We start from the raw sequence: 18,465 nt of genomic DNA, 5'->3' as shown, positions 1-18,465 counted from the left end.
GCCCAGCCACAGACATTTGGGGAGTGAATCAGCAAATGAAAGATTTCTCTCTCTGACTTTGCCTTCCAAATAAATACATTTTTTAAAAGATATGCATGTTCCCATATTGGAGTGCCTGGGTTTGGTAACTGCATCTCACCCACCCCCCCTTTTTAAAGATTTGTTTATTTGAAAGCTGGAACTTCTTCTGGGTGTCCCACATGAGTGGAAGGGCTCAAGGATTTGGGCCATCTGCTGCTTTCCCAGGTGCATTAGCAGGGAGCTGGACTGGAAGTGGGGCAGCTGAGACTTGAATGGTACTCCAATATGGGGTGCCAGTGTCATAAGCGGCATCTTAACCTACTGCACCACAATGCCAGCCCTGAGTATATACAATTTCTTTAAAATAATTATTAGTTCTCATGCACTGGTTCACTCCCTACATGCCCACAACAGCCTCAGCCAGAGCTGGAACCTAGAACTCAATTCAGGTTTCCCACATGAGTGGCAGGAATCCAATCACTCGATCATCACTGTTCCCTCCCAAGATCTGCATTAGCAGGAGTTTGGAGTCAGGAGAGGTGCAGGGTATCAAACCCAAGCACTCCCATATGGGCTGTGGGCATCTTTAACTTCTAGGTCAAACACCTGCCCCAACTCAAATCATTTTAAAAATACAAGGGCAAACAAGTGCTTGGGCCCTGCACCCACATGGGAGACCAGGAGGAAGCACCTGGCTCCTGGCTTCGGATCAGCGCAGCATGCCGGCTGTAGCAGCCATTTTGGGGGGTGAACCAACAGAAGGAAGACCTTGCTCTCTGTCTCTCTCTCTCTCTCACTGTATAACTCTGCCTGTCAAAAAAAAAAAAAAAATATATATATATATATATAAAGGCAAAAATCTGGGTGTAGTGGTGTAGTGGGTTAAGCCACTGCTTGGGACACCTGCATCCATCCTCCAAAGTGCCCCATTGGAGTCCCAGCTACTGCAATCCACTTTCCTGCTAATGCATCTGGGCAGCAGCGGATGATATCCCAAGTACTTGAGTTTCTGTCACCTTGTGGGAGACCAGGATGCAACTTCGGGCTCCTGCCTTCGGAATGGTCCAGCCCCAGCTGTTGTGGCCATTTGGGGGGTGAACCAGCAGATGGAAATATCTTTCTTTTGCTTTGCCCTTCAAATACTTCAAAAAAACTAAAACAAAAACAACAGCTCTTTAAAATTTTTGCGAAAAAAATTGGAACTTAAAAACTTTATTTTGGGGGTGAGTGTTCTGGTGCTGTGGGTTAAATAGCCACTTGGGATGCCTGCATTCCATACTGGAGTGCTAGTTCGAGTGCTGGCTCCTCCACTTCCAATACAGCTTCCTGCTAATGCACTCTGGGAGGCAGCAGATGCTGGCTCAAGTGCCTGGGCCCCTGACACCCATATGGGAGACCTGGATGGGGTTCCATGCTCCTGGCTTTGGCCTGGCCCAGTCCTGGTTGTTGTGGCCATTTGGGGAGTGAACCAGTGGATGGAAGATCTCTCTGTGTCCCTGATGCTCTACCTTTCAAGTGGTTGGAAAAAAAAATCAGTTTCTAAGCTCAGCTCACCATTTTCCCTACGTGAAGTTCTGCTGTGGTGCAGGTAGAGAGGGAATGTGTCATTGGCTGTATCCTACATCTTTGTTTTTCAGTCACTTCCACCAAGCATACAAATGTTTGTGGCAATCCCACTTATAAATTCCTCTTCTCTGATGTAAAAACCAAAAGTGCCACTTATGATTTATTTGCCTGCCAGGAAGCTTTAGGGGCCTATATCCATTTGATCCCAAGCAGTGAAGCGTAAGTTCTAGGTGAAGAAACAAAACGTTCCCTCTGACTATTTTTGTTTTGGGGGGGTGGGGACATGTACATGGTAAAACATTCATATAGTATCCAAAGCAGGTAATGGAATTTATAGATAGAACCCTGTATCTGAAATTTAATATTTCCTTTCTTTATGAATGTAAATACAAATTGCACAAGTATTAGCAGTACCTGTGACTTTGTCACCAATATAAAATCATGTAGATTTTGATTATCGCAGCTGTCTCAAAATACCCTTAGTATTTATCACTACAGAACCACTGGCTTTTAGTCTTTTTTTTTTTTTTTTTTTGACAGGCAGAGTGGACAGTGAGAGAGAGAGACAGAGAGAAAGGTCTTCCTTTGCCGTTGGTTCACCCTCCAATGGCCGCCGCGGCCGGCGCACCGCGCTGATCCGATGGCAGGAGCCAGGTGCTTCTCCTGGTCTCCCATGGGGTGCAGGGCCCAAGCACTTGGGCCATCCTCCACTGCCTTCCCGGGCCACAGCAGAGAGCTGGCCTGGAAGAGGGGCAACCGGGACAGAATCCGGTGCCCCAACCGGGACTAGAACCCGGTGTGCCGGTGCCACAAGGCGGAGGATTAGCCTAGTGAGCCATGGCGCTGGCCTGGCTTTTAGTGTTACCATTGATATTGCTTAATGTATCAATAAAGGAGAAGACAGGCTGGTGTCATGGTGTAGCAGGTTAAGCTGCCTTTGATGCCAGCATCCCAAATAGTGCTGGTTCCAGTCCTGCTGCTCCATTTTCAATTCAGCTCCCTGCTGGTGCAAGTGGGAAAGCAGCAGAAGATGGCCCAAGTACTTAGGCCTCTGCCACCCAGTAGGAGACCCAGATGGAGTTCCAGGCTCCTGGCTTCCGCCTGGCTGTTGCAGCCAATTGGAGAATGAACCAGCAGAAGGAAGATCTCTTTCTCTCCCTTGCTCTAACTCTGCCTTTCAAATACATAACTCTTTTAAAAAAGTACGTACTGTTTAATATGTTAGAAGAGGAATAGGGGTTGTGGTGCAGCAAATTAAGCTGCTGCCTGTGATGCTGGCATCCCAGCATCCCATACTGGGACACTGGTTCAACTTCTGGCTACTCTGGTTCTGATCTCCCTGCTAGTGTGCCTGGGATGGCAGCTGATGATGGCCCAAGTACTTGGGCACCTGGCACTCAACAAGGGAGACCCAGATGGGAGTTCCAGGCTCTTGCCTTTGCTCTGGCCCAGCCCTGGCTGTTGTGGCTATTTGGGGAATGAATCAGAAAATGGAAGATCTCTGTCACTCTGCCTTTCAAATAAATAAATCTTAAAAAAAGAGGGAGACAGCCGGCGCCGTGGCTCAATAGGCTAATCCTCCACCTTGCGGCGCCGGCACACCGGGTTCTAGTCCCGGTTGGGGCGCCGGATTCTGTCCCGGTTGCCCCTCTTCCAGGCCAGCTCTCTGCTATGGCCAGGGAGTGCAGTGGAGGATGGCCCAGGTGCTTGGGCCCTGCACCCCATGAGAGACCAGGAAAAGCACCTGGATCCTGGCTCCTGCCATCGGATCAGCGCGGTGCGCCGGCTGCAGCGGCGGCCATTGGAGGGTGATCCAACGGCAAAAGGAAGACCTTTCTCTCTGTCTCTCTCTCTCACTGTCCACTCTGCCTGTCAAAAAAAAAAAAAAAAAAAAAAAAAGAGGGAGACATACATATAATTTAAAACTTTTAGTTACTATATTTCAGTGTAGTTGGTCTCCTTTGTAATTCTATATAGTTTATGAATTCAAAGTCAACATTGAGAAGCGATCCATAGGTTTGGGCAAACTGTCACAAGGGTCCCATAACACAAAAAAGGTTAAGCCCCCTGATCTAAGGGTGTGAGGTAAAGTCTCTTACCTGCCTGTCCCCAGCCTGGATTGCCATTCTGAGTCTGTATACACAGAAGCATATATGTATGTATGTGCATATACTGATATGCTTCTACCTAAATGACAGTGTATTGTGTACTTTTTTTTTTAACATGCCTGATGTCTTATTGAATGGATGTACCATAATTTATCATCTATTGATGGACATTGTTTCCAGCTAATGCTATAATATATACACACATACATGCATTTATCTTTTATATACATATCTACAGGATAAATTTCTACAAATGCAGTTGCTGGTTCAAAGGCTATATTTATAAATTGTACAGGTATTGCCAACTTGTTCTCCACAGAGGTTATAATTTACATTCCCACCACTAACGAATGAATACCTGTTTCCCCACATCCTCACCAAAAATGTTAAACATTCTAAACTTTGCCGACTTGACAGGTAAAAAGTAGGATCTCATTTTGGTTTTTGTTTGCAATTGTTTTGCCATGAATTAAGTTTAAACACTGAATAATGAAAGAGATGCTGTCTTAAAACAGAATTAAATGCATATGCTATAACGTGTTTAAATCTGTATAAATCTTTAATTTTTTTCATTTACCAATTCCTTCAGAATCTTGGTTGCAAGTCAGAAGCTAACTCCCCAAAGCTATGGTTGGCGCCAGAGGCACCCATTTCTGCCCTGCTCTCTCCCCACGCCACAGAACTTAGCTTCCTTTTTCTCTAGTTGACCTTTCCAGCACTCTGGCTTCCTTCCTTCATGGTGACATCCATGCCAACTGGCATGTGCTTAGCATTCTGGGTGAGCCAACGTCCTAAGCAAAGGACGCTGGCTAGACAGTATCACGTGTATGAAGCGGTTGAGAATTTTCTTCAGGATTTTCGGAATGCATTGCCTTTATTTAGAGACACTGTTCTGAATGTGTTTTTTAAATTTTTTTATATTTATATTTTATTTAATGAACATAAATTTCCAAAGTACAGCTTATAGATTACAATAGCTCCCCCCCCATACCGTCCCTCCCACCCACAACACTCCCCTCTCCCACTCCCTCTCCCCTTCCATTCACATCAAGATTTTCAATTATCTTTATATACAGATCAATTTAGCATACATTAAGTAAAGATTTCAACAGTTTGCACCCACACAGAAACAAAGTGTAAAATACTATTTGAGTACTAGTTATAGCATTAATTAAACACCTAAGAGTAATTGTGTATTAATTACAGAGTTCAACCAATAGTTTTAAGTAGAACATAAACTGAATGTGTTTTTTTTAAGTAGTTTCATCCTACACCTACTATTTGAACATCTCTTTCACACTGGCACTATCTGTTCAGTGGGGGAAATCCCATGCTGGCATAACCTGCTGGCTGCTCAGACCCTGCTCTGAAATGGGAAACCCAGGTCTCCAGCTGAAGCTGCTATTATATAAGTTGGCATAATGTGGGCGTAGTATCAGATGCAGCTGAGGGGGACAACACTGTGTTAAAACAATCCTTGTTAAGGATCACACAGTTGTGTGGCCGTGTTTTTTTTTCTTTTTTTTCGAGAGGCAGTTAGAGGGAGACACAGAGTGAGAGATCTTCCATCTGCTGGTTCACTTCCCAAATGGCTACAAAGGCCAGGGCTGGGCCAGGTTAAAGCCAGGAGCCAGGAGCTTCTTCTGGGTCTCCCATATGGGTGCAGGAACCCAAGGACTTGCAACATCTGCTTTTCCCAAGTGCATTAGCAAGGAGCTGGATGGGAAGTGGTGCAGCTGGGACACAAATCGGTGTCCACATGGGATGCTGGTGTTTCACACAGCAGATTAACCCATTATACTACAACACCGGCTCCCCAGGCTAAATTTTTAAAAGATTTTCATTTTATTTGAAAGTGGAGGAGGAGCGATGGCTAGATAGAGATCCTCCATCCACTAGTTCACATTCCAAATGCCTCCAACAGCCAGGGCTGAGCCAGGCTGCAGCCAGGAGCCCGAAGTTCAATCCAGGTCTCCCATGTGGGTGGTAGGGACTCAATTACTTGAGCTATCACCTTCTGCCTCCCCAGGGTGTGCATCAGCAGAAGCTGGATCAGAAGTAGGGCTAAGACTTGAATCCAAGCCCTCTGATATGGGATGCAGGCATCTCGAGTGGCGTCCTAACTGCTGTGACAAACACCTTATCCCTGAAGCTATTTTTGAAGCAATACAATGTTTATGTTACTATTCTTTATACTTTTTCTGGATGTCATAAACATGACATTTCAATTTTTTTAAGATTTATTTATTTATTTGAAAGACAGAGTTAGAGAGAGAGGTAGAGACAGAGAGAGAGGTCCTTCATCCGTTGGTTCACTCCCCAGATGGCCGCAACGGCCGGAGCTGGCCGGAGCTGCGCCGATCCGAAGCCAGGAGCCAGGAGCTTCCTCCGGGTCTCCTACGTGGGTGCAGGAGCCCAAGGACTTGGGCCATCTTCCACTGCTTTCCCAGGCCATAGCAGAGAGCTGGATTGGAAGAGGAGCAGCTGGGACTAGAACCGGTGCCCATATGGGATGCCAGCACTTCAGGCCAGGGCTTTAACCTGCTGCGCCACAGGTTTTTAAAATGCAGATACAGAGAATGTTGCCCTCAAAAGGGCAGTCATAATGTAATCCTTACACTGAAGATGAGGGCATGAATTTTTTTTTTTTTTAATACTTAAAAGACAGACACAGAACTCCCATCCTCTGGTTCACTCCTCAAATACCTACGATGGCCAGGAGCCAGGAACACAATCCAGGTCTCCCATGTGGATGGCAGAAACCCAGCTGCTTGAGCCATTATTGCTGGCTCCCAGGGATACAGATGTCTTAACTGCTAGGCTAAACACCCACTTTTTTTTGTTTAAAGATTTATTTTTATTTATTTGAAAGACAGAATTACAAAGAGAGGTAGAGAGAGAGAGAGAGAGAGAGAGAGAAGAGAGAGACAATCTTCCATCTGCTGGTTCACTCCCCAAATGGTCACAATGACCAGGGCTGGGCCAGGCTGAAGCCAGGAGCCAGGAGCTTCTTCTGGGCCTCCCATGTGAGTGCAGGGCCTCAAGGACTTGAGACATCTGCTGCTGCTTTTCCCAGGTGCATCAGCAGGGAGCTGGATGGGCAGTGGAGCAGCTGGAACTCAAACCAGCAGCGCCCAATTGGGATGCCAGCACTGCAGGCAGCAGTTTAACCTTCTATGCCACAGTGCAGGCCCCCTGAACACCCACTTTGGAAGTGATGTTTTTATGTGGATATTTCTCCCTTTACTCAGCTCTTGATGAATGCTGCTTGGTGTAGTGCAAACAACCTGTGGGAAAACAGACTACCTCTTTTCTTCCAATAAGTACTTACTTAAAAATGAGTTAATGCTTCAAGGCTATCATGTGGTGTATGCTATGTTAGGATAACTGAACCAATAATACCTGTCCTGGAAGATCAGAACTGACTAACCTGTAACACAAGCACTGTGCAGGAACTTATTTTATGGTTCTCATACACTAATTCATCTATTGATGCCCAATATTTTCAGTTGTATGAATGGGATGAGCTTATATTTGAATTCCCTGAAGATGGTTTGTGAATTTAATGTGTGGGATATACTGAGAATTAGAAAAAGTCTCTTTGGGAGGAAAGGGAATACAGGGGAATACAGGTTAAAAGGGTCTACTTGACTGTGTTTGAGAACTACTGGCTGAATACCTCTTGCAGTAGACACTAACTACACCCACCTTATTTTGTACCTACACATCCACACTGACAGTTCCCAAGAGTTTATTCAGCCCTTTCAAAGAAATAAACAAAATAGATCAACTTTATTCATATGATTTTATTTTCTCCCTTCAACCATAATGATATGATATCCAAATTTTGTCTTAACTGGTGGGTCTGTGAACACAGGCTTATCCATCCCACTCACAGGCAAGGCAAATGCTGCTTCTTGAAATGGTCCCACCATGGACCCTCTGGTCATCCAACCCAAGTCGCCCTGAAAAACCCAAAAGACAGGTGATATCAAGTGACCCTGATGAGGGAACAGTCTGTAGCTTGAGAGAATTTCCCAGTGTGAATGCTAGGGTCACTTAGTTTACTCGTTTGGGCTATACAGAAATACAGAAGTCTTAGCCTAGACTGAACACATCAGCACTCACAGCACTGGACTTTGAAGTCAGCTGTGCAAGTTTGGTCATGCCTAGGTTGAGACATATGTCACTGTCATTCAACTGTTCACAAGTGGGACATTTCTGCTTTTAAGATCTTTAAGCCGAAGTGTGACTAAAACTAATGGTAGAATAGAGAGACATCTGTTTTTGTGTTTACTCTGTGGAAGACAGTAAATTTTAAATAACAGCAACATACCCCTTGCCTGGCTTTATCTTCACTATATTGTGCGGCCACTTCACTGAATTTCATTCCAGACTTTAATTTTTCCATGGCTTCCATGATTTTGCCATGCTTTTCACACAGAATGTGTCTGACCTATGGGGAGAAAAGTATGTTCATATCATAGCAAGAGACCCAAATGATTCCTCGCAGTTCACCAGTCACATCCAGATTACCCTCATATGTAATCAAACACATGAGCTTGTGGCAACTGAAAATCCTGGAAGTATGCCCAGTTGGGTGATAGCAACAAACCCATTTCCTGTACCCAGACAACATCTCAGAACCTGATTCAGATGATAACAGGTACCATCTTTTACCATGTTCCTCAGTGGTAAACAGGAAGAGACAGGAGAATGGTTTGGAACCTGGGTTCTGAAGTCAAATTCCAACTCTGCTGTAAGATCACAGGATGTTTTGAAACCTCCAAGTATTTCCCCTTTGTGCTCTAAGATAGTAAGAGTACATATGTGGTCTCCTAGGATTATGGAGTCTGAGACAATGCAGCAAACACTATTTCATCAGAGCAAGGAGGATGAGTGTTTACAGTAGAAAATATTTTTTTACCAGAAAGTCCTGATGCATAGAGCTCCCTATGACAAAACACTGTGAAAAAGGATCATATGTTAAATATTAAGAATATTCAACCCTGGGACTGGTGCTGTGGCACGATAGGTAGGTTGATTCTCTGCCTGCGGTGCTGGCATCCGATATGGGCGCCGGTTCTAGTCCTGGCTGCTCCTCTTCCAATCCAGCTCTCTGCTGTGGCCTGGGAAAGCAGTAGAAGATAACCCAGGTCCTTGGGCCCCTGCACCCACATGGGAGACCAAGAGGAAGCACCTGGCTCCTGGCTTCAGATCTGCGCAGCTCCGGCCGTTGCTGCCATTTGGGGAGTGAACCAGTGGACAGAGGACCTTTTTCTCTGTTTCTCCCTCTCACTGTCTGTAACTCTACCTCTCAAATAAAAATCTTTAAAAAAAAAAAAAAGAATATTCTGAGATCCCAGCAGAAAGAACGGGCCATCAAAGAAGGAGGTACCTTTCTCTGAAGGGAGAACTTCCACTTTGACTATGACCTTGTCTAAATATGATCAGAGTTGGCGAACTCAAGAGGCTTCCATAGCCTTGGCAGCTCATGACCAGAGCCTTGGGTGATTAGTGATGCCATAAATAAGAGTGTCAATTGTTAAGTCAACAACAGGAGTCACTGTGCACCTGCTCCCCATATAGGATCTCTGTCCTTAATGTGTTGTACTATGTGAATTAACAGTATAACTAGTACTCAAACAGTACTTTATACTTTGTGTTTCTGTGTGGCTGCAAACTGTTGAAATCTTTACTTAATATACACTAAATTGATCTTCTGTATATAAAGATAATTGAAAATGAATCTTGATGTGAATGGGATGGGAGAGGAAGCGGGAGATAGGAGGGTTACAGGTGGGAGGGAGGTTATGGGGGGAAAAGCCGCTATAATCCACAAGTTGTACTTTGGAAATTTATATTTATTAGATAATAGTTAAAAAAAAGAATATTCAATCCTAGAAAAGTATTCAAATTTGATTCAGTTTACATACAGCTATGGTTTCGAAAAACCCTTATATGCTTAAAAATGATTTTGTCAAGGTAACTGCTTTGCAGGATTTCCCATTTCTCATTCAAATAGAATACACTGCGGTAGGGGCTGAAGGTGTCATAGAGACAAATAACCAAGGTTGTCCTTAAGGGTTAACTACTCAAATCGGGGGTGGGGAGAGCATCCTTGGCCTACAGGAGTAGCTTCCTGACTAGAGGAGAGGGATGAAGAGTATCCAATAGATAGCCCCTTGGAAGACGAGAATGGTTGGTCAGACTTCGACGCAGCTTGGCTGAGACAGCTTCCAGACTGCCTCCGTCTTTCCACTTCCACACTCACTAAGCAACTTTCTCATTTCATTCCAGGGAAAGGGCATGCAGCATCCACGATCACAGAAAAGGGATCCGGCCACCACCTTATAAATGAATAAACAAGCAGTCTGTCTGGACAGTGTGACGCAGCAAATTTATCGTACCCGTGGGGTTTTACAAGTGTGACCAGCCACCGGGCAGCTCGCATCCTGGAGGGGAGCCAAGCTACAGAAAAGGCTTGGGTGTGGTAAGCGTGGAGATGGCAGCTGAAGCTGTGGGAGCTGACGAGATCACCAGGGAGGCTACGCCGAATGAGGAGAGGAAGGAAGGCTAAAGACAACTCTGGAGGCTGTCAATGCTTAAGGCACAGCAAAGAAAGCAGCTCCAACAGCCGGATGAAACGGGTCCAAGCAGGCAGGAGAGAAAGGCGAACAGAAAGCAAGACAGAGGGAGTTTCAGGAAGGACCTGATCAACAGGGCAAAGTACCACAGGGAGATCAGATAAGGAGTGCGCTAAATGTAGCAACGACTGGCGACCTTGGCAAATGGAGTGTAGAAGAGGGCTAAGTGCGGAAGCCAGAATGCAGGAGGCCCACTGAGGAAGCAATGCTAACGGTGGGCACTCACTTGAGTCATGTAGTTCTATATATTTAAAGACCTCTGAGTGTATTTTCAGAATGAAGAGAAACATACTGTAGGGGCCGGTGCTATGGCATGGTGGGTTAGGCATCTGCCTGTGGTGCCAGCATCCCATGTGGGCACCAGTTTGGGTTTTGGCTGCTCCGCTTCCTATCCAGTTCTGTGTTGATGGCCTGGGAAGGCAGTACAGGTTGGCCCAAGTCCTTGGGCCCCTGTGCCTGTGTGGGAGACCTGAGGAGGCTCCTGGCTTTGGATCTACCCAGCTCTGGCCTTTGCGGCCACTTACGGAGTGAACAAGCAGATGGAAGACCTCTCTCTCTGTCCCTTCCTCTCTTCTGTCTGTGATTCTGCCTCTCAAGTAAATAAAAAATAAATCTTTAAAAAAAAAAAAAGATGGGGCCGACGCTGTGGCATAGTGGGTAAAGCCGCAGCCTGCAGTGCCAGCATTATATATGGGCACCAGTTCAAGACCCGGCTGCTCCACTTCTGATCCAGCTCTCTGCTATGGCCTGGGAAAGCAGTGGAGGATGGCCCGAGTCCTTGGGCCCCTGCACCCACATGGGAGACCCAGAAGAAGCACCTGGATCCTGGCTTTGGATCGGCTCAGCTCTGGCTGGTGTAGCCATCTGAGGAGTGAACCAGCAGATGGAAGACCTCTCTCTCTCCTCTGCCTCTCTGTAATTCTTCCAAATAAATAAATAAATCTTAAAAAAAAAATAGTACAAAAAGGGAAAGGTTAAACACAGAGCAAAGGAAGGAGGGTAGAGATAAATGACGGACCGAAGTTTGGTATTCAGAAAACTTTTTAGTTTGGAGGTGGATGCAGCCAGATGACTGGAAAGCAAAGGAGCAGAGTTCTTCAATCCAAGGGGCAAGTCCTTAGATCTGATTTCCAGTTTACAAGAGTTACAGAGGAGAGAAAAAACATGAAGGCTGGAGAGGGTAGGGGCACCCAGCTAGCTCTAGTGCCTGCAAGTCAGTGAGGAGGACGGAAGAACGGGACTGAGGAAGGCAGGAAGGCAAGGGGAAGGAGGGAAGCTGTGACCAGAACCCACACAGCTCACAGTGATAAAGGACAGGGTGTGGGCACAGGGGTGGAGTCTGAGGCAGAATGGCAGGATGTGGAAGGAGCTGAGACCCTGTGGTGGGAATGTAAACTGGTGCAGCCACTGTGGAAGACAGTACGGAGATATCTCAGAGAGTGGAATACAGACCTACCATGTGACCCAGCCATCCCACTCCTGGGAATTTACCCAAATCAAAAGAAATCAGTGTATGAAAGAGTTATTTTACCCCCATGGTCATTGCACTTCAATTCACAATAGCTAAGATATGGAATCAACCCAAATGTCCATCAACTGAAGACTGGATAATGCAATTATAGGATATGTATACCATGGAATACTGTACAGCAGTTAAAAGAAAAGCCTGTCATTTGCAAGAAAATGGATGCAACTGGAAAACATTATACTTAATGAAATAACCCAGTCCTAAAAGGACAAATACCATATGTTCTCCCTGATCTGTGGTAACCAACAGAGTACCTAAAAGGTAATCTATAGAAGTGAAATTGGCACTTTGAGATGCAATGATTTTGAACAGCCCTTGTCTCGACTGTTGAGGAAATTTTTTTTAGTATTTGTTGAACTCTCTACTTAGTATAGAGTTAATTGTATGTGTATAAAGTTAATTGAAAATAGATCTTGGTAAAACATAAGACTGGGAATAGGAGAGGGAAGAAGAAGAAGGGTGGGAGGGAGTGTAGGGTGAAAAGAATCACTATGTTCCTAAATTTGTTATTCATGAAATGCATGAAGTTTATATACCTTAAATAAAAGGTTTCTGGCTTAAAAAAAAATAAAGCCATATGCAGTACTGCAGTTTCTCAGGGTAAATGGTTTTAAAAGCAGCTCCTAAGGTGAAAATTTCATATAGCCCAAATTATCCTAGAACATGCCTTAGGAAAATGTCTTATCAGAGACCATTTGTCAGTTCTCATTAAGCCCAACATACAGCCAGATATCCTCACCGCCCGGGGGTAACTATGACCCCATCTGTAGTCAAGTATCAGATGAAGTAGCTGGGTTGTATTTAGGAGTCAAATTTTTAAATTTATTTATTTTCACTTTATTTGAAAGGCAGAGAGACAGAATTTCTATCTACTGGTTCACTTGCCAAATCTCACTATTGCTAGGGATGGGCCAAGCCAAAGCCAGGAGCTAAGAATTCAATCAGGGTCTCCCCACATGGGTGGCAGAGACCCAAGCACTTGAGCCATCACCTGCTGCTTCCCAAGGTGTGCATTAGCAGGAAGGTGGATTGCAAGTGGAGGAGCTGGGACTCAAACCAGGCACTCCGATATGGGATGTGGCAACTTAACTGCCACACCATATGCCTGCCCCAGGGGACAGTGTTTTATGAAAACTTATCTTTGGACACCAGAATTACACTTTATTTGTCGGATGCTCACTTAAGAAGGGAGGACAACTACAGAAAAGCAGATCCATGTCCCTTTAGGGCACAGGTCCAGGAGTAGGAAGGTCCCTTTGGGGCACAGGTTTAAGAACAGCACCATTTGCATTCTCTCTTCCCACTCTGCCTCTTGTACACGTGTACAGAATGTGTATCATGTGAATTTACATGATAGAGCCCTACAGCTATATTTATATAGTAGTTAAGTTTCTTTTTTTTTTTTTTGACAGGCAGAGTGGACAGTGAGAGAGAGAGAGAGAGAGAGAGAGAGAGAGAGAAAGGTCTTCCTTTGCTGTTGGTTCACCCTCCAATGCCCGCCGCGGCCAGTACCCTGCGGCCGGCGCACCGTGCTGATCCGAAGGCAGGAGTCAGGTACTTATCCTGGTCTCCCATGGGGTGCAGGGCCCAAGCACCTGAGCCATCCTCCACTGCACTTCCGGGCCACAGCAGAGAGCTGCACAGGAAGAGGGGCAACCAGGACAGAACCCGGTGTGCCGGTACTGCAAGGTGGAGGATTAGCCTAGTGAGCCATGGCACCGGCCAAAGTTTCTTTTTTTTTAAAAGATTTATTTATTTATTTAAAAGACAGAGTTATAGAGAGGCAGAGAGGCAGAGAGAGATCGATCCTCCATCCAATGATTCACTCCCCAATTGGTCACAACATACCTGCACCCAGGTATCCCACGTGGGTGCAGGGGCCCAAGGGCTTGGGCCATCCTCCACTGCTCTCCCAGGCCATAGCAGAGAGCTGGATTGGAAGTGGAGCAGCCGGGACTCGACCCGGCATCCATATAGGATGCTGGCAGTGCAGGCGGCAGCTCTACCTGGTACACCACAGTGCTGGCCCCAGTAGTTAAAATTTCTTTACCTAACTGCTCCCATCTAGACTATGGTAACAGGGACGATGTCTTTGTTGCTGCTTTTTTCTTGTTTTGTTTAGTTTCCAGAGTGTAATATACTGCTTGGCACAGGACAGATGTCACTAAATCCTTTATGAATGAATGAGTCCAACAGGCTCCCATATCCTGACTGAAACTTGGAAATCACCTTGTTACATGGTACTAAGTAGTAGTTCTGTTTGCAGATTAAAGTTTCACACAGCAGATTTTTCTCTGGGACTAGGTTAAGAACTTCAAGTAATTATTTGCTGATGATCTCCCATCCCATTTTCAGGGTCAAAGCCCTGCTTATAGCTCACCAGTAAGGAGCAATGGGACCTACACCCTTACTTGCTTATTCAGTGGAGGTGTCTTTTAACAATTATCTAAGCTCTTAGTTTCATAAAATATTTGTTCCTGAGAAAGTAATTAATTTACTTATTAAGATCTAACGTAACACTTTTTTTTCTTTTTTAAAGATTCATTAATTTATTTGAAAGGCAGAATCACAGACAGAGAGAGAGAAAGAGAGAGAGAGAGAGGTCTTCCATCTGCTGGTTCACTCCCCAAATGGCCACAATGGCTGCAGCTGCACTGATCCGAAGCCAGGAGCCAGGAGCTTCTTCCAGGTCTCCCACGTGGGTGCAGGGGCCCAAGCACTTGGGCCATCTTCTGCTGCTTTCCCAGGCCATAGCAGGGAGCCAGATCAGAAGTGAAGCAGCTGGGGCTCAAACCAGTGCCCATATGGGATGTTGGCAGGCAGAAGTTTAACCTACTATGCCATTGTGCTGGCCCCTAACTTAAAACATTTTAAAGAACAAAGTATGACAAAATCCTGGATTTCTGAGAAAGGATTTGAGGAAATATTTCAAAGGAATCACTTTTTGTGAGACTGGTCTATATTTTCCTATATTGTGCTACCTTCGTTTTTATATCAGTGTTAGGCTAGCACCTTAGAATGAGTTAAGCATACTTTTATGTGTACCAATCTATATATATATATATATTATTATGTAATACAGGAGTAAAAAGGGAACTCGAAACTTACCTTTACTGCATTGCCACCACCTTTGGGACCCTGAGCCTTTTTGTCCGCATTGTCACTCCCAGAAGCTGCTCCTCCTTGAGAGAAGAGATGACAGGTACTCATTTAAACTATACCTTGATATTTACAGAAAGGTCCAACACACAATATATGAGTTGATGTTTTCATCGCAGCACCAAGCTTCCAAAGGGAATTTTGCCAGTTTTCTACATCAGGCTAAATTAATCTCAGACTTCACCTCCCTTGCAACAGAAAATCCATGCCCTACATAAACCTTTCATGGAAAATATAAATACAAGTTAAGCGTGCCAATGGGCAAATGAGAGCCCTCTGGACCCAATTTCTTTTTCTTTTTTTTTTTACAGGCAGAGTGGACAGTGAGAGAGAGACAGACAGAGAGAAAGGTCTTCCTTTTCTGTTGGTTCACCCCCCAGTGGCTGCTGTGCCAGACACACCGCGCTGATCCGATGGCAGGAGCCAGGTGCTTCTCCTGGTCTCCCATGGGGTGCAGGGCCCAAGCACTTGGGCCATCCTCCACTGCACTCCCTGGCCACAGCAGAGAGCTGGCCTGGAAGGGGGGCAACCGGGACAGAATCCGGTGTCCCGACCGGGACTAGAACCTGGTGTACTGGCGCCGCAGGTGGAGGATTAGCCAATTGAGCCACAGCGCCAGCCTGGACCCAATTTCAAATCTGGCCTTTTGAGGGCATACCTCTTTGCTCTTGTAAGATTACTCGTATATTCTAAAGCTATGTATTCAAGCACTCACAAAGTTTCTCACTACCAATATTGGCCTAAAGAACACACTCATGCCCAAATTCCTCAACTCTACTTCATTGGTTACTGATATTTTCCTAAGAAAAGTCACTGATATTCAGAATAATAATCACTGGCAATATTTGCTGGTGAATCAAATTACTACATTAACTTCATTGTCAACATCTGCATACATCCTACTACATGTTCCTAAGAACTATAGCTGGATTAAGTGTCCAGTTCAATAAGCATTTCCTAAAATATCATTAAAGTCCAAGTCTTCAATCTTGGTCAGGCTCTCAGCTCTGAGGGTAATCCTTTTATTTATTGCATTTCCTCTCCTGTTACCCTACTCCAGATGTTTACCACTCTTCTAAAGACTCTTATTGAGTCTCTGCTCTTCAGTCTTAAAAAAAAAAAAAAAAACCCTTTACTTCTATTAAGCAACTGAGGCCGGGGGCTTGAGCTGGGCACAGCAGGTTAAGCCACTGTCTGCAGTGCTGGCATCTCATATGGGTGCTGGTTCACTTCTTGGTGCTCCACTTCTGATCCAGCTCCCTGCTAATGCACCTGGGAAAGCAGAGGAAAATAGCCCAAGTCCTTGGGCTCCTACACTCACGTGGGAGACCCAGAAGCTCCTGGCTTCGGTCTGGCCCAGCTCTGGCTGTTGTTACCATTTGGGGATTGAACCAGCGGATGGAAGATAGAGCTCTCATATATATATAATATATATAACATATATAATATATATAATATATATAATATAATATATATAAACTCTGCCTTTCAAATAAAATAAATCTTATAAAAAGAAATTGAGGCCAGTAAACATGATCTCTTTAACTCCACTCTGTTCTCCTCTCTGCCCCAGTTTTTATAATCACACCCATCCTGTCTCTTTATGACATGAAACATGTCATGTCAACTGTTCCCCTCAGTCCTAGACCTCATTTTCTCCTAAGTCTCACTCCTCTGTTATTCTACTGGATCGTTCACCTCAGCCTTACTCCCAAGTTTCCCCATGCCAAAGAAACAAAAGAAAACTTTCTGTTGATTCTTTATCCTCTATCTATCATCCTATTTCCATACCTTTTCAGTGACAGCTTTCCAGGGATGTGTATACTGATTATCTCCAACTTCAGCACTTCCCTGTCAGCCCCTAGTCCCTGCCATCTGGCTTCCGCCTTTCTCACTCCATGAAAACCACTCTCGCCTAAGGCCACCTCTAATTCCCAAATCCAACAGTACTGTTCTTAGTCTTCATCTTATTCGGCCACTTTGCTGTGCTTCATTGATTTTCAAACAGTTTTTCAAAACTTTCTGGTCTCTCCAGACTCTGGAGTATTTTTTTTTCTCTCCCAGTGACTACCTTAATTCTGGTCATCACTGCCTCTCACCAGGATTACTCCAACAATCTCCCTTACAGGTCTTCCTGACTCTTAACCAAGCTTTATAGCATCATACCAGGGTACCTCGGGGTTTTGGCTGCTGGAGCCTCTATCAGGAATGCTTTGTCCTACCTCTCATGCTAACCTTGGCCTGCCTAACTCATGTCCAGTAGTCTTCCCTTTTCTGTTGCGGCTAGATGGAGCACTTTCTCAGTTCCTACAACATCCACACATCTCTCCACATCGACCTTAGTATAATGCTTTCTATCTTCCTCACTACTTCCGTAGGCTGTGCCTTGCTTTATTTCCCCAGAACTAAGCACTGTGCCTACCACACATATTTCTGCTCCCTGGATGAACAAGTCTTTTCCAAATGTTGGCATGTCATTCTGTAAGCATTAAGTGGAATCTTAAGAACCATTACCAATGTGAATTTCTTTTTACCGTCGGCCTTTGATAACATTTAAATGTCACGGCTCTAATAACCTTGAAATCGCAGCCCCAAGTCACGGTCTCCGAGGACCTACCCCTACTACCCTCTACCACCCAGCAACTGTATCCCAATATATTCCAACAACTCCAGCAGCCCCTCGCGCACTTAGGTTTTCTTAGCCTTAGCGGAGAAACCCCAGATAAACTCGACGCAGCTAAGTGAGGCCACCGGCCATCTGCTGCCTCCGTCTCGGACCCCGGAAATTGCCTGTTTCCTCCCTTCTCACCCCCTCCCATTCTCCCGGATTACTCTGGCCCTTCTACCTTTCCCCCCTTTTCCGGAACCACTTTTTCCTTTGGGTGGCATCTTGGAAACTTGATCGTACGCTCAAGTACCGGTAGCTGTACAAAGCCCCTTCAGGCCCCCACGGACATGCCGTAGACAGTGCCTGAAAGCGGCATCACAATTGACCGTTTAAATCAAGGCTCCGGAAGCAGGCACAGCTTGGGGCAGACCCAATCCTTTGCCACTCGGACCAATGGGGCTGAGAATGCCTGACCAATAAGAAGCTTGGGGCCTTGGTAAAGGGCCGGAGACAAGTTTGGTTGTGGCGAAAAACCCCGCCTCTGAGCTTTTTGTTTCTTCTTTCACACGAGGTTATCTGCACCAACACTCCTGCTGCCCCTCCCCGAGCCACTTCCTCCACGCATGCGCACTGGGAACCAGGTGGGGGGGCCTCTGCAGTCCCTCGGCACCGGTCTGGCCAATCCCGTGGGGCCACCAGACAAAGGGAGCACAGGAAGATCCATGGTAACGGCCCCCCCCCCTTTGCCTTCTCCTCCTACACACGGGCCTGCTTTCCCTGGCGGCTTTTAGGTTTTTAATCTTATTTGCAGCTTTAGCTGATTGAATT

General features: G+C 45.5%; 1 protein-coding gene across 2 annotated transcripts; it reads right to left on the bottom strand.

Moving 5' to 3' along the window:
* Positions 1-7,486: 7,486 nt before the first annotated feature.
* PIN4 (peptidylprolyl cis/trans isomerase, NIMA-interacting 4) lies at positions 7,487-18,103 on the bottom strand. Of its 2 annotated transcripts, none has more exons than XM_002720105.6 (4): positions 17,876-18,103; positions 14,979-15,052; positions 8,032-8,151; positions 7,487-7,660 (listed from the first exon to the last, which is right to left on the bottom strand). In XM_002720105.6, the coding sequence occupies exons 1-4, from the start codon at positions 17,916-17,918 to the stop codon at positions 7,502-7,504; spliced, it is 396 nt and encodes a 131-aa protein (XP_002720151.1). In that variant the 5' UTR covers positions 17,919-18,103; the 3' UTR covers positions 7,487-7,501. The 2 variants fall into 2 exon arrangements, with proteins under 2 accessions (XP_002720151.1, XP_089180400.1); XM_089324274.1 differs by having other exon boundaries at positions 16,821-17,933.
* Positions 18,104-18,465: the final 362 nt, after the last annotated feature.

This window comes from Oryctolagus cuniculus, chromosome X, assembly GCF_051225735.1.
Source record: "Oryctolagus cuniculus isolate XC-2025 breed Fujian yellow rabbit chromosome X, ASM5122573v1, whole genome shotgun sequence".
Taxonomy (NCBI): Eukaryota; Metazoa; Chordata; class Mammalia; order Lagomorpha; family Leporidae; genus Oryctolagus; species Oryctolagus cuniculus.
Note: the sequence above shows the minus strand (reverse complement) of the source record. Positions and strands in the feature narration are given on the sequence as shown.

Coding starts and splice junctions, on each gene's coding strand:
- PIN4 (XM_002720105.6), bottom strand. CDS start 17,918: ATGCCACCCAAAGGAAAAAGTGGTTCCGGAAAAGGGGGGAAAG. Junction 15,053..17,875: donor TTCCGGAAAAGGGGGGAAAG/GTAGAAGGGCCA, acceptor TCTTCTCTCAAG/GAGGAGCAGCTTCTGGGAGT. Junction 8,152..14,978: donor GTGGTGGCAATGCAGTAAAG/GTAAGTTTCGAG, acceptor TTCTCCCCATAG/GTCAGACACATTCTGTGTGA.